The sequence below is a fragment of the Quercus lobata genome, chromosome 4 (assembly GCF_001633185.2).
Source record: "Quercus lobata isolate SW786 chromosome 4, ValleyOak3.0 Primary Assembly, whole genome shotgun sequence".
In the NCBI taxonomy this organism is placed as follows: Eukaryota; Viridiplantae; Streptophyta; class Magnoliopsida; order Fagales; family Fagaceae; genus Quercus; species Quercus lobata.
Window position 1 is genome coordinate 16,302,273 of NC_044907.1, and position 16,857 is coordinate 16,319,129.

Here is a 16,857-nt window from a genome sequence, read left to right on the forward strand (position 1 = left end):
AGAAGTTGAAAAATAAAATAATAAAGTGTCAAATGAGAGAGATTAGAGAATTAGAGAGTTAGAGAGATTAGAGAGTTATGCATGTCATTTAATTAGTTCATATTGGGGGGATGCATGTGCAAAAGGTATGCATTATAATTAAGGAACAAGATAGGGTGTCTACAGATTCATACTCGAATTTGGCTTGGAAATATTTTTCCTATATAGTGAGATCAATAATCTTGAAATCAAATTTTGGGTAAAAAAATGCTAGGGGCAAGTTATTCATGAGCTGTAATCACTTAGAAAATGTATTGAAAAGTGACCTTCGGTCACCGTTTCGACAATAACTTTTAAGTGGTAAAGAAATTTTAGACCCGGCCTGAATGTTTTTGAAAGTTTTCATTCGGAGCTTCAATTTGAAAACAAATTTTGAATTTTTTTTATGGAAATTGAGAGAGTTATTTTCATGTGAATATGTCCAACTGAGTTACCCGAAATATGGATTCCATTTATCTGCCGATGAAGGGGCGTAAAAATGGAAGTTTAACAATTCACACACAAATTTGGCTTGGAAATATTTTACCTAGATCGCGAGAAAAATAATCTTGAAATCAAATTTTGGGTAAAAAAAACGTTATTGGCTAGTCATTCACGAGATGTAATCGCTTAGAAAATGTGTTGAAAAGTGACCTTCGGTCACCATTTCGACAATAACATTTGAACGGTAAGGAACTTTTGACGCCGCCTAAATGTTTACGGAAGAACACATTTAGAGCTTGAATTTGAACACAAATTTTTTATATTTTTGATGGAAATCAAGAGAGTTATTGTCATTTGAATTAGTCCAACTGAGTTTCCCGAAATTCGAATTCCAATTATGTGCTGATAGAGGGGCATCAAAATGGAAGTCTAACGATTCGCACATGAATTTGGCTTGGAAATATTTTTCCTAGATCGCAAGATCAATAATCTTGAAATCAAATTTTGGGTAAAAAATACGATAGTGGCAAGTTATTCACAAGCCGTAATTGTGTAGAAAATGTGTTTAAATGTGATCTTCTTTCAACATTTCGACAATAACTTTTCAACGGTGAGGAATTTTTACACGCGACCTATACGTTTTCGAAAGTAAACATTCAGAGCTTGAATTTGAACACAAATCTTGTACTTTTTCTATGGAAATCAAAAGAGTAATTGTCTATTGAATCAGTCCCACCGAGTTATCCGAAATACGAATTCCAATTATTTGTCGATGGAGGAGAGTAAAACAAGAAGTCTAACAATTCGCACACGAATTTGCCTTGGAAATATTATTCCTATATCACGAGATCAATAATCTTGAAATCAAATTTTAGGCAAAAAATATGATAGTGGCAACTTATTCACGAGCCGTAGTCGCGTAGAAAATGCATTTAAATGTGATCTTCTTTCACTGTTTCGACAATAATTTTTGAACGGTAAGGAATTTTTACATGTGACCTAAATGTTCTTGAAAGTAAACATTTGGAGCTTGAATTTAAACTCAAATTTTGTAATTTTTCGATGAAAATCAAGAGAATTATTGTCATTTGAATCAGTCCCACCGAGTTACCTGAAATATGGATTCCAATTATGTTCTGATTGGGGGGGGGGGGGGGGCATAAAAATGGAAGTCTAACGATTCGCACATGAATTTTGCTTGGAAATATTTTTCCTATATCGCGAGATCAATAATCTTGAAATCAAATTTTGGGTAAAAAACCATTACTGGGTAGTTATTCACGAGCCGTAATCACTTAGAACATGTGTTGAAAAGTGACCTTCGGTCACTATTTCAACAATAACTTTTGAACGGTAAGGAATTTTTAGACACGACCTGAATGTTTTCGAAAGAACACATTTGGAGCTTGAATTTGAACAAAAAATTTGTGTTTTTTTATGGAAATCAGGAGAGTTATTGTCATTTGAATAAGTCCCACCAAGTTACCCGAAATTCGGGTTCCAATTATGTGACGATGGAGGAGCATAAAAATGGAAGTTTTAACGATTCGATCACGAAATTGGCTTGGAAATATTTTTCCTATATCACGAGATCAATAATCTTGGAATCAAATTTTGGGTAAAAAATAAGTTAGTTGCAAGTAATTCACTAGCCGTAATCACTTAGAAAATGTGTTGAAATGTGACCTTCTTTCACCATTTCGACAATAACTTTTGAACGGTAAGGAATTTTTGGGTGTGGCCTGAATGTTTTCAAATTACACATTTGGAGCTTGAATTTGAATACAAATTTTGTATTTTTTTTGATGAAAATCAAGAGAGTAATTATCATTTCAATTAGTCCCATCGAGTTTCCCGAAATACGGATTCCAATTATGTGCTGATAGAGGGGCGTAAAAATGGAAGTTTAACGATTCACTAATGAATTTGGCTTGGAAATATTTTCCCTATATTGTGAGTTCAATAATCTTTAATTCAAATATTGGTTAAAAAATACGTTAGTGGCAAGTAATTCACGTGCCGTAATCGCCTAGAAAAAGTGTTGAATTGTGGTCTTCTTGCACTATTTCAACAATAACTTTTGAATGGTAAGGTATTTTTAGACGTGGCTTGAATTTTTTCGAAAGTAAAAATTTGGAACTTGAATTTGAACACAAATCTAGTTTTTTTTTTTGGGTGGAAATCAAGAGAGTAATTGTCTTTTGAATCAGTTCCACCGAGTTATCCGAAATATGAATTCCAATTATTTGCCGATGGAGGGGAGTAAAACTAGAAGTCTAACGATTGGCACATGAATTTGGCATGGAAATATTTTTCCTATATCACGAGATCAATAATCTTGGAATCAAATTTTGGGTAAAAAGTACGATAGTGGCAAGTTATTCACAAGCCGTAATTGCGTAGAAAATGTGTTCCAATGTGACCTTCTTTCACCGTTTTGACAATAACTTTTGAACGGTATGGAATTTTTAGACGCGGCCATAATGTTTTCAAAAGTACACATTCGGAGCTTGAATTTGTACACAAATTTTGTATTTTTTTCGTTGGAAATCAAGAGAGTTATTTTCATTTGAATCTATCCCACTTAGTTACTCGAAATACGGATTCCAATTATGTGCTGATGGAGGGCCGTAAAAATGGAAGTTTAACGATTCGCACACGAATTTGGCTTGGATATATTTTTCCTATATCACGAGATCAATAATCTTGAAATCAAATTTTGGGTAAGAAAAACGTTAGCGGCTAGTTATTCACGAGCCATAATAGCTTAGAAAATGTGTTGGAATGTGACCTTCTTTTACCGTTTCGACAATAACCTTTGAACGGTAAGGAATTTTTAGAAACAACCTGTATGTTTTCGTAAGTACACATTCGGTGTTGGAATTTGAACAAAAAATTTGTATTTTTTCGATCACATAAGCAGCCTTTACTTTACAACTGGACTTCTTTGTCTGCTTAGATGACCCTACATATACAAATGGAAGTGGTTTGGTTGTGTCCATGACCGATAGGGACCGGTTTCTCGAAATATGGATTCGAAATATGTGCTGATGGAGGGGCATAAAAATGGAAGTTTAATGATTTGCACACGAATTTGGCTTTGAAATATTTTTCCTATATCATGAGGTCAATAATCAAGAAATCAAATTTTAGGTAAAAACAATGTTACTAGCAAGTTATTCACGAGCTGTAATCGCTTAGAAAATGTGTTGAAAAGTGACCTTCAGTCACCGTTTCGAAAATAACTTTTGAGTGGTAAAGAAATTTTAGACGCGGCCTAAATGTTTTCGAAAGTACTCATTCGGAGCTTCAATTTAAACACAAATTTTGTATTTTTTTTTTTAAGGAAATTGAGAGAGTTATTGTCGTGTGAATATGTCCAACCAAGTTACCCGAAATATGGATTCCAATTATCTGCCGATGGTGTTGCGTAAAAATGGAAGTTTAACTATTCGCCCACAAATTTGGCTTGGAAATATTTTTCCTATATCGCGAGAATAATAATCTTGAAATCAAATTTTGGGTAAAAAAAAAAACGCTAGTGGCTAGTTATTCACGAGACGTAATCGCTTAGAAAATGTGTTGAAAATAAACCTTCGGTCACCATTTCGACAATAACATTTGAACGGTAAGGAATCTTTGACGCCGCTTGAATGATTACAAAAGAACACATTTAGAGCTTGAATTTGAACACAATTTTTTTATTTTTTTGATGGAAATCAAGAGAGTTATTGTCATTTGAATTAGTCCCACCGAGTTTCCCGAAATTCGGATTCCAATTATATGCCAATGGAGGTGCGTAAAAGTTGAAGTTTAACGATTCGCTCATGAATTTGTCTTGGAAATATATTCCCTATATTGTGAGATCAATTATCTTGAATTCTAATTTTGGGTAAAAAATACATTAGTGGCAAGTTATTCATGAACCGTAATTGCTTCGAAAATGTGTTGAAATGTGACCTTCTTTCACTATTTCGACAATAACTTTTGAACGGTAAGGAATTTTTAGACGCGGCATGGATGTTTTCGAAAGTGGAAATTCTAAGCTTGAAATTGAACACAAATCTTGTACTTTTTCAGTGGAAATCAAAAGAGTAATTGTCTTTCGAATCAGTCCCACTGAGTCACCCGAAATACGAATTCCAATTATTTGCCGACGGGGGGGAGTAAAACTAGAAGTCTAACAATTGGCACTCGAATTTGGCTTAGAAATATTTTTCCTATATCTTGAGATCAATAATCTTGAAATCAAATTTTGGGTAAAAAATACGATAGTGGCAAGTTATTCACAAGCCATAACCACGTAGAAAATATGTTTAAATGTGATCTTCTTTCACCGTTTCCACAATAACTTTTGAACGGTATGGAATTTTTAGACGCGGCCTGTATGTTTTCAAAGTACACATTCGGAGCTTGAATTTGAACACAAATTTTGTATTTTTTTTATGGAAATCAAGAATGTTATTGTCATTTGAATCAGTTCAACCGAGTTACCCGAAATACGAATTCGAAATATTTTCAAATGGAAGGGCAAAAAAATGGAAGCTTAACGATTCATACACAAATTTGACTTGGAAATATTTTTCCTATATCGTGAGATCAATAATCTTGAAATCAAATTTGGGGTAAAAAAAATGTTAGTGGCTAGTTATTAACGAGACGTAATCGCTTAGAAAATGTGTTGAGAAGTGACCTTCGGTCACCGTTTCGACAATAACTTTTGAGTGGTAAAGAAATTTTAGACGCAGCTTGAATGTTTTCGAAAGTTCTCATTCAGAGCTTCAATTTGAACAAAAATTTTGTATTTTTTTGATGGAAATTGAGAGAGTTATTGTAGTGTGAATATGTCCAACCAAGTTACCCGAAAAACGGATTCCAGTTATCTGCCGATAGAGGAGCGTAAAAATGGAAGTTTAATGATTCACACACAAATTTGGCTTTGAAATATTTTCCCTATATCATGAGATCAATAATCTTTAATTCATATTTTGGGTAAAAAAAAAAAACGTTAGTGGCTAGTTATTCACTAGACGTAACGCTTAGAAAATATGTTGAAAAGTGACCTTCGGTCACCGTTTCGACAATAACTTTTGAACGGTAAGGAATTTTTTATGCCGCCTGAATGTTTTTGAAAAGAACACATTTAGAGCTTGAATTTGAAGACAAATTTTTTTTATTTTTTTGATGGAAATCAAGAGAGTTATTGTCATTTGAATTAGTCCCACCGAGTTTCCCGAAATTCGGATTCCAATTATGTGCTGATGTAGGGGCGTAAAAATGGAAGTTTAACGATTCGCTCATGAATTTGGCTTGAAAATATTTTTCCTATATCACGAGATCAATAATCTTGAATTCAAATTTTGGGTAAAAAATACATTAGTGGTAAGTTATTCACGAGCCATAATCGCTTAGAAAATGTGTTGAAATGTGACCTCCTTTCACTATTTTGACAATAACTTTTGAACGGTAAGGAATATTTAGACGTGGCTTGAATGTTTTTGAAATTACAAATTCGGAGCTTGAATTTGAACAAAAATTTTGTACTTTTTCAGTGGAAATCAAGAGAGTAGTTGTCTTTTGAATCAGTCCCACCGAGTTACCCGAAATACGAATTCCAATTATTTGCCAATGGAGGGGAGTAAAAATGGAAGCCTAATGATTGGCACTCAAATTTGGCTTGGAAAAAATTTTCCTATATCGCGAGATCAATAATCTTGAAATCAAATTTTGGGCAAAAAAAAGGTTTCTGGCTAGTTATTCATAAGTCGAAATCGCTTAGAACATGTGTTGAAAAGTGACCTTCGGTCACCGTTTCGATAATAACTTTTGAATGGTATGGAATTTTTATGCACGGCCTGAATGTTTTCAAAACTACACATTTGGAGCTTGAATTCAAACACAAATTTTTTATTTTTTTGTTCGAAATCAAGAGAGTTATTGTCATTTGAATCTGTCCCACTGAGTTACCTAAAATATGGATTCTAATTGTGTGCCGATGGAAGGGCGCAAAAATGGAAGTCTAACAATTCGTACACGAATTCGGCTTGGAAATATTTTTCCTATATCGTGAGGTCAATAATCTTGAAATCAAATTTTGGGTAAAAAAAATGTTAGTGGCTAGTAATTCTCGAGATGTAATCACTAAGAAAATGTGTTCAAAAGTGACCTTCGGTCACCATTTCAACAGTAACTTTTGAATGGTGACCCTCTCTTTTAATTAGGTGTTCGCCACAACAAGAGTCTTAACTAACCTTGTAGTCTCATCTAGTTTGACTAACAGTTCACCTTTTTCAGGTTTTACATTAAGCTCTTTTTTATAAATATGAGAAGTCTTTTCAGATTTTATAAATTCAGTGCATAGCTAAAGTGACCACATTCATCCACATACTCATCAAAAGAGTCATTTTCAGTATCACTCTAGGTAGCAATCAACCCTTTATCTTTTGACTTCTTGGTCTTTTCCTTCATAAGGTAGTTTGGGTACTCTATCTTCACATGACCAAAACCTTTGCACTCATGGCATTGGATAAGGAGTTTCTCACTCTTACCCTCCCTAGAGGATTTAGATTTCCTAGGAGGTTTTTACTTATCCTTTTTCCTAAATTGAAGAGGTTTGATAATCTCATTAGCTATGAAGGATATAAACTCATCCCCATCATCATCTTCATCTTCATCTCCGCTTTCATCTTCATCTTCAGAGTCATCAATCTCTTCCTCTATACCTTTAAGAGCCAAGTTTCTACACTTTCCACATTTTCCCATTAAACCTAATCCCATCTCATAAGTTTTAAGGTTCCCTACAAGCTTAGTCAAAGGAACTTGATCAATGTCCTTCACTTCTTCAATGACAGTGATCTTGGTATGGAATCTTTCAGGTAAGGACCTAAAGATTTTCCTAACAATTTAGGATTCTGCTATAGATTCTCCAAGGTTGAAGGAAGAATTCATAATATCCTTGAATTTAGCATAGAACTCATCAAAGATCTCATCCCCCTCCATCCTTATTTCTTCAAAACGACTAGTGAGTTTTTAAAGCTTCACAGTCTTTACTGCCTTGGTACCTTCATAGGTGGTCTCAAGAATGGTCCATGTTTTCTTGACAACTTCCATGGATGATATTTTCTTGAATTCCTCATTGGTCACCCCACTGAACAAAGCATTCAAGACCCTACTGTTGAAATTTTCCACTTTGATTGTTGCTTCATCCCTATCCATCGACACTTCCTTTGGCTTAATCCAATCAACTTCCACAGCTTGCCATACTTTTTCACCTAAAGCCTACAAAAAAACATTCATACGAACTTTCTAGTATGCATAATTAGTGCCATCAAATAAATGAGGTATAATAAGAGACTGTCATCTATCCATGACAAATAGGGGCCAATGGATCACATAGCAACGATTAACCCTAATCAGAATGTGCCCGCTTTGATACCACTTTTGGGAAATTTAGACTCCGATTGATAGAATTAACAAGTTTTAAACTCAAGTTGTTAATTAGATTTATTGTGAATAACACTTGTTAAAACAAACTAATATCAATATCATGTCAATATCATACACAGCGGAAAAGTAAATAAGACAAAATATGATGACCTAGGAAAACATTGAAACAAACTAGTTTCACAACAAAAAAAACTTAGGGAGAAACCTTCTTGAAAATCAATCCACTATTATAAAGAGAAATTTCAAATCTAGTACAAAACCTTTGTCCCTAGACTCTACAATCCCCATAGATGTTATAGTAGAAACCTTCTACTGCTTCAAAATTTCTGAACTCTTCAATATATGAATGCCACCCTTTCGCACGGATCCCAATACGTGACTAACCAATGATGCACCGCTTCTAATATGTGACTAATTCCTTTAACTTGAAGATGTTGTTGGTTACAAAGTTCTTCACTTTATCAAAAATGAAGATCAAGAAGCACTTGATTACCAAACCCTAAGGCACAAAGACGCAGTAACTTCTTTCAAAGAGAATAAGGCACTAGGTCACTTTTTGCATGTGATCTCCTTGTATTATCTTATGTGACGACCTCTAAAGTAAGCTTTATATATGTCTAGGGTTGTAAGAAAATAAACCCTATACAAATACATAAGCATGGGCCGAAAATTAGATTTGGAATTCTGATTTCGTAGATCTCTATAGATACTGTATTTGTCGAGTAGCTGTCGAGACCTCGATAGATATATCTGTCAAGCTTTAATGAACAACACTTCTTCATTGGTTTCTTGGACAAATTTGCATGATTTCAATACTAAATTTGAACTCTTGCTCCTTGAAGTAATAAAACCATCCTAGATCTACCCAATTACAAGTAAAGTACATTTTGTCAAAGGATTAGACAATTTACATAACATATGTCTTTAACAAAATCCACATATATCCTAACAACATATTAGGTTATCAACATGTTATCAGTTAATCATATTATTATGCAAAATGTAATTCTACTACCAGTTGGATAAACCCAATGTGCTTATATTCTTCTTCTTTGACGAATAAATTCGAAAGTCACAAACCTAAATGGATTGAACCCATAATCTCACTTTCAACTCGTTTACGAGGTAAGACATGCTATTTGGTCCAAAGACCATTGGCACTGGCTTTTCATCACCAGGCCATGAACAACATGAACAAAAGCTTGACTACTACAAACAATTCTTATAAAACTTAGCACATGACATGCCAAAAGAACATGAATTTAAGTTGTCTTTCCAACTTTTAATTTACTTTCATAGAAAATAATTAAAAATATATAAATATTAGTAGACTTTTCAATTAAATAATTAACATAAAGTACAACTTCACATAAAATGGAATGGAGCATAAGAATACATGTGGCCTACCCAACTAGTCTATTGAAGATCTATAGCTTATAGGCAACTCTAAAATTCGAAATTAAGGCTTGTTGTTATTATTTGTGTTGCAGTAAATAATCTGATAGGCTGTAATGCCAGCATAGTAAATACCAAATCACTTATCAATTTTCATCAAAGAATAACAAATTGTTTCTCAGAGCTTTCCTTCGAGGCGCAAAGTAAATCTCTGCAAGGATATAAGAATTTCCTTCAACTTCTTCTTGAATGATTCATCAACCAGGTTACCATTGCCATCAAACTTTGCAGGATGTTCGTGTGCGTTCAAGAAGAACTCAGGTTTATTGATGAAATGAAGATCTAGAAAAACTCCTATTTGGCGAAGGTGATACTGTGACCGACTTCCACCAGAACCTCCTGAAGCACTTACAATTGCAGCTGCTTTATCAGCCCAAACATTTGGTGGTCTAGATGCCCAGTCAATTGCATTCTTCAGAGGTGCTGGTATAGAAGAAGAGAGAAAAGAGTTGGTAAAACATAATGCAAAAGTTACAAGAACTTAATTTTATAGCAATGCATAATTCTAATAATATCTTGAATTAAACAATTTAACGTACATAGACTGCAAACTAATTAAGTACTCCCCCTAACCCTCTCGTTTTCTTTTTGACAATTGAACAATATAGTTAAGGATCCATTAATGCCATTTACACATGGGAAAGTCAAGTATTCTTGCATGAGACTTGGGAAGAAGGCTAGCGTTTCCATTTTTATCGGTTGTGAAATTCCTCAAGTTGACATAAACACTTTTGTTTCTCAATATATTTTTAACTATGCATAGGATAAATATTGTTACATTAAATTATTAAATTCACTATTGCTTAACAACTTAAGTTCTTAGGACTAACCGGATAAATAATTTATTATAACATCTCAGTAAGAGGTTTTAGATTCAAATCTTGTTAATAAGAGTAGTTTAGACCAACACATGAAGGAAGAGCGTTGAACTAAATAATTCAATTCAACATTTTCCTACCACTTAAATTTTTGGGAAAAAAAATTGTTAATCAAATAATAGAGATGAAAGAATATTTATCTCCGCCTAAAGAATGCTTATGCCTAATAAATCAACTTTGTATTTGATTAGAATAATGTAGCATATATAAAGATAGAAAGAAAACAGTGCCAGAAATTGAAATCTTAAGAATTGCTACAGTAAATGACTATTTCACAAAAGCAAATGTCTTGAATCATTTGAATTAGGGTCCATTTGGATACAGCTGAAAACTGAAAACTGAAACTGAAAACTGAAAAACACTGTAGCGAAATAATTTTTAAATGTGTAAATAGTACTGTGGGACCCATTTGTAATAAAAAAGTTGTTGAAAAATGAAATTTGTGGGTCCATGAACAGTACACGATGTGCACTAATTGGTCCAAAAAAATTTGAAAAGTCAAAGTTTACGGCCACTGTTCATTGAACAGTGCATGAACAGTAGCCGCAACACTCAAAAAGCTCAAAAACGCGTAAAAAAAAAAAAAAAAAAAAAAAACCAAACAAACTGCAGACGCAGAAGTTTTCATCCCAATCCAAACGCTCTCTTAGTGTTTGTTTGGATCACATCCCACGTTTTGCATTTCAGGCTTTTTTTTTTTTTTTTTTAATCCATGAATAGAGTATTTAGGGCAATGAACAGTGTTGAACAGTAATCAACAGTAATTAGAAATTTTTTTTTTTTTTTAGTTTTCAATTTTTCATCAAAATAAACAGTATCCAAATGCACACATAATGATAGAAAGCAATATGAAAAAGATTATATTACTACATATTGCAGCATCCGAAGGAATCAACAGCTGAATCCTAAGAAATTGCTGCATTAATATAATAAGTAAGAAAATGTCGTTTTATCTGTGCCTCGCTCTATTTTATCTGTGGCCTTCAGCTTTCATTGTATATGTTAATACTATATTTAGCATTGATAATAGTGCCATTTGCTTTGGCAATAGAGAATTTTAATTTGACCGTTGATTTTATGTGTTGTAAACCACTATTGATGTTATATTATTTTAATTTATATTTAATTTCTAGTTTTGTATATTTTATATATATATATATATATATATTTATATATATGTATATATTGATAATAGTAACATGTGTTTTTATTTATTGAAGTATTGAATTCATTTTAATTTTTTGGTTTATTATAAATAATTTTAGTACCAAAAAAAGGTAGGTCACAACTTTAACTAAGTTAAAATTAGTTTATGAATTTTTTTTTTTTTTTCTAGAATAGTATTTTAGATCTATGAATCTGTTTCATGATAATTGCTCTCACACCAATTAATTTTTCATGTAGGTGAAAATCAAACTCCAAATATCTTTTATGTTTGGCAATGAAAATTTTACTAATTAAATTGACTAAAACTCACACAAACATTTTAATCATGATTTTTTTTTTTTTTTTTTTGGTCATATATAACTTGATTCCCTGAAAATAATTCCCGACTCCACCAACCATCTTGGCTTGCGACAAAGTGCTTGTTTGGATAGAGCGTTGCGTTTGCTTGAGTTCCGTTTCTGCGTTTTCTCCTTTTTTTTTTTTTTTTTTTTCACGCGTTTTCTCCCTCACAAGCGGCTACTGTTCATGTACTGTACATGAACAGTAGCCATAACATTTGACCAATTTTTCGTGAACAATGCATCTGTGCACTGTTCACGGACCCACAAATTTCATTTATTATCAATTTTTTCATTAAAAATGGGTCCCACGGTACTATTCACACATTTAAAAATTATTTTGTTACAGAGTTTTCAGTTTTCAGTTTTCAGTTTCAGCAAAATAAGTTCTATCCAAACAGACCTAAAGAACATCAATGAAACATCAGGAGTTGTTGAAGCTCCTTAAAACAATTTGTCATCTTGAAACACTTTGTACTGTGTTCAAGGTCCTTTAAAAAGCTTTTAATTTTTTGTCTTGAAATATAATAGCTCCTCCAAATTTAGGAGTGTCATTTTGATACACCTCATGGAGGTTGGGTTTGTGAAACTTTCCCAAATTAAATTCAACCCATGACAAAAATTTAAAGGCCAAAACTGAAAAATTGCAAACCACACACCAATTTTCCAAGACTAATGAATAAAATGAAGGTATAGAAAGGAGTACCTGAGACTGAGAAGTTGTACTCGGGCGAGGCAAAGAGAATGCTATCAGCTTCTTTAATTTTCTGGCGGAAAGCTTCCACAGTTGGTGGGAAAGTTCCCTTTCCCTCTAAATCAGTGTTGAGCATAGGCAAAGGTTCAATGTCTATGTACTCTATTTCCAAGCCATTGATGGACTTGCTCAGCTCGATTGCTATAACCAAACACACAAAGAAGTCAAAACCCAACTCCTGAAAACAAAGTAGAAAACAGAAAAAACAAAAGTACCTGAACGAACTAGGCCACGGTTGTACGAGGCTTTACGAAGAGACCCACATAGAGCCGCCACTTTAATTATTGGTTTTGCTGCTACAACTGTCTCCATTTTCTCTCTCTCTCTCTTAATCTCAGTTCTGAGTTCTCTGGTTCTGTCTTCTGTTTCTGTGTGTATCTGAAGGATGTGCTGGTATCTCAATATATAGACAATCAGAGAAAATAGATTTGAGTTCTTCTGCCGCCACTATAAATAGTGGAGCGTACATATTTTGGTGAGAGATACTACACATGAAAATATATAATTTAGAATCACAATTTATCATGAGTTATAAACGGTAGAGATATATCTCTACATGACACACTATCACACTTTCATTACTTATAACTCATTATATAATAAGTTGTGATATAAAGTTATGCATATTTATGTGTTCCATTAATATGTTTTGGTGTTATTAGAATTTTTTACTAGGTTTTTTGCGTTTGTCTTTGTCTGCTTAGATGGGTTTGACCTTTGACCGGTAAAAGTTTATAGTTATAGATGTCATGTCATTCCTTTGTTTCGTGGAAGGGTCTCCAAATTAGAAAGTTTTCAAAATATGAAAAATATTAAAATTAAAAAAAAAATTCTTTTTAGATAAAATTTAAAAAAAAAATATTTCCTACACCAATGTTCTTAAGTAATTTGTTAACTTTTTCTTTCATGAAAAATTCCTCTTTCATTTCAAGATTTATTAATTTATTTATTACAATATCCCAATTACATTTTACAAATCTAAGTGTATAATTTGAAACATTTTAAAATTTTAAATGATGCAACAATATGTATTTTGTAAGATCTAAAAAATTAAATTTGAACCATTAAATAGATGAAATGGACATGCTTGAAATGAAAATGACCCTATTTTGTATTTTTCTGTCTGAAAAGGGAGAAAATGGGTGTAAACACGAAATTACAAAACTGACCCATTATCTCATTGTTTCAATCTACAATAAAGGTATAATACTAGTGACTTATAATTTTCTTCTTCCACTTTTTTATTTTCTGAAATCTATACTAAATATATATGATCAAAAACTAAAATCTTTTTTATTATCATCAACATTTTTCATTCTCCCACTTTTACATCTATTCAACTAAAGAGTAACTTATAGTAATATTTAATCTGAACCATTATTGAAAAGATTTATTTCAAATGAAAATAATGCAAATAGGAATAGTGGGGAGAGATGGAGAGTGTTGATGGGGTTAGTCTATTATTAATTACGTAAGTGATGAGGTGATCATAGGGTAAGAAGAAAAGAGAAAGTTCTTGTATGTTGACATGTGGGGTTAGTCTATTACGTAAGTGATGAGGTGATAGGGTCAAAACTAAGATGAAAAACTCATTATTTTGCAATTGTATGTTAAGACTCATCATATCCTGAACATTGGCACTGTCTTCTTGTTCATTTTACATGTTAAAGTTCTATCATTGCCACTCATTAAAATTGAAAAATGAAAAGACGGTAACTGGTAGTCTAGGAAAAATTCCTAGATCAATAGTCCATCGATTTTTGAATTCACTCCTCATTTATACACTCCATGCTTCATATATAGCATCAATTAAGTTGAGGAACTTGGATTCTCTGGTTCACATCGCATAGATCCAGCTTTCTTTACTGGTGGAGTATGGCTGTTGTGGAACAAAAATGATTTGGTAATTGAAGTAAATTCATCACACCAGATTTATGCAACAGTACATTTTCTTCCTCATCAAGGAAACTGGATTCTATGTGGTACAGATAAATCTTCCGAGTCAAATGCTACACCTGCGGAAGATGATAATACTCTGTTTGTGCATATCTTCTGACTCTACTCTCTCTCAAGATCAAGAGTCCATCGATTTTTGAAACTTTTTCACAATTTCTATCTTCCTCTTTGTTTCTAGCAAGGACTTGAAATTAGTCCTTCTTTGTTTCTATCGTGAGGAAATTTTTTGAGGGTGTCATGTTAATTTCATACATATAATATGTAGTCCTTGTAACTCTTTTTGCAGTCATCATAATAAATACTATTGAACATGTCAATGAATGTTACCCTAGTTTTTAGTGAATCACAGAAATTTGGTGTTCTTGTGTGTACTTTGATATTTTTATTTTTATTGTTTAATTAACTATCACTTATTCCACAAGTTTAAGTTAATAAAAAAAAAGTGAATTTAATTCAATATAATAATTTCATAATGAAGTAACCCAATTAACTATTGAATTTAATTTTTATTTTATAAAAACTATCATAATGAATTAACCCAATCATCTGGACGGTTTTTTTAGCTGAAAGGTTTAATATATGCCATTCACTTAGGCAAGGACTATCATAATGAGGCCTTTTCCATGATAATTGTAACGTGGTTTGACTTTGGCAATCAAAATCAAAGTCACACACGATGTCCAAAACCAAGTTATACATGGTTTTTGACATCTTGTAAAGTTAAGTCACAGTTGGTTTAGGACTCTTGTAGCCGTCCTAACATATTGGTAATACTAGTCAAAAGAAATATATATATATATATATATATATTTATATATAAGTGAAATTGACAGAGTCAGGATTTCAGTCGATCGGCAAAATTAAAAGAAAATATTAAAAGTAAAATTAACCTAAAATATTAATTGATAAAAATAACAAAATGAATAAATAATTGTAAACAAATGAAACTACAAACATATGTTTTATATCATTAAAATAAAGGAACAAATATAATCAATGCGTAGTTACTAATAATCAAAGGAAGAGATTAATCTAAGTACATAAATTTTAGACATTTAATTTGATTCTTTAAAATATATTAAGAAAATAAATCCATGTTACAATATTAACTATTGAGAATATAGCAAATGCCTGTAAAGTTGAAGGTCCTTAGCACTAACAAATTAAAATTGAGGCCTAAAAAAGAAGGAAAAATGTTTCTCACCAAAATTGTTTGGAGAGAACTACTTCAAATTTTTCCTCTATCTTTTTATTAGATGTGAATTTTGAAAATTTCATTGTTAAATTATATTTTCTTTATATTCTTAATATAAGTATCAAATTTCGTTCAAATCGGATAATATTTAGTATTTGATCAATAAACGTATTTTTTATACTATAAAAACTTGAAATTTAAACATTTGATTAATGACATAGCTATTAATTTTTTATTTTCTTGAAATTTTGTAAGTATAGAGGATATAATAAAAACATGCAATCCAATTATTGAATTTTCAAAATTCACATATAATAAAAAAAATATTGAAAGAATTTGAAAAGTTTCTCTCTAAACCCTTTCAAAAAAAAAAAAAAAAACTCAACTAATTCCCTACATAATAGGCAACATTAGTATTTTACTTTAGTTAATTGCACATTTTATTCCCCACTTGGGCTTGATTATTTAGCACCCATAAACAAAAGAAATTGCGTAGATCTAGCTAACGAAAAACAATAATTTCTCAGAAACGGGAACAAAATTTTATTACCACATTATATACCAAAGAAACATTTACAATAAGTTGAGCTATTAAATTGTTTCTAACAAAAAAAGTTGAGCTATTAAATGCCACTGCAGCATAACCAAAATAAAAGAGGAAAATAATAACCCATACAAACCTCACCTCCATTGCATTAAAAAAAATCATATATATGGCTATATTTACTTCAATTACCACATCATTTTTGAAAGGTATAGATTTGTCTTTACCACATAGAATCCAAATGCTTGGATGAGGAAGAAAATGTACTGTTGCATAAATCTGGCGTGATGAATTTACTTCAATTACCACATCATTTTTGTTCCGCAACAGCCATATATACTCTCCACCATTAAAGAAAACTGGATCTATGCAATGTGAACCAGAGAGAGTATATATGGCTGTTGCGGAACAAAAATGATGTGGTAATTGAAGTAAATTCATCGCGCCAGATTTATGCAACAGTACATTAATTTTCTTCCTCATTCAAGCAATTGGATTCTATGTGGTACAGACAAATCTTCCTGAGTCAAATGCTATACATGTGGAAGATGATAATACTCTGTGTGTGCATATCTTCTGAATCTACTCTCTCATGATCAAAAGTCCATTGATGTTTTTTAAACTTTTTCACAATTTCTATGTGCTTCTTTGTTTCTAGCAAG

At 32.1% G+C, this 16,857-nt stretch overlaps 1 protein-coding gene across 1 annotated transcript; it reads right to left on the minus strand.

Annotated features, from left to right (window-relative positions):
* Positions 1 to 9,417: 9,417 nt before the first annotated feature.
* Positions 9,418 to 12,898, minus strand: LOC115987398 (NADPH:quinone oxidoreductase-like). Its single transcript, XM_031110926.1, has 3 exons — positions 12,716 to 12,898; positions 12,453 to 12,641; positions 9,418 to 9,786 (listed from the first exon to the last, which is right to left on the minus strand). Exons 1-3 carry the CDS (start codon positions 12,810 to 12,812, stop codon positions 9,482 to 9,484), a joined length of 591 nt encoding a protein of 196 aa, XP_030966786.1. The 5' UTR covers positions 12,813 to 12,898; the 3' UTR covers positions 9,418 to 9,481.
* Positions 12,899 to 16,857: the final 3,959 nt, after the last annotated feature.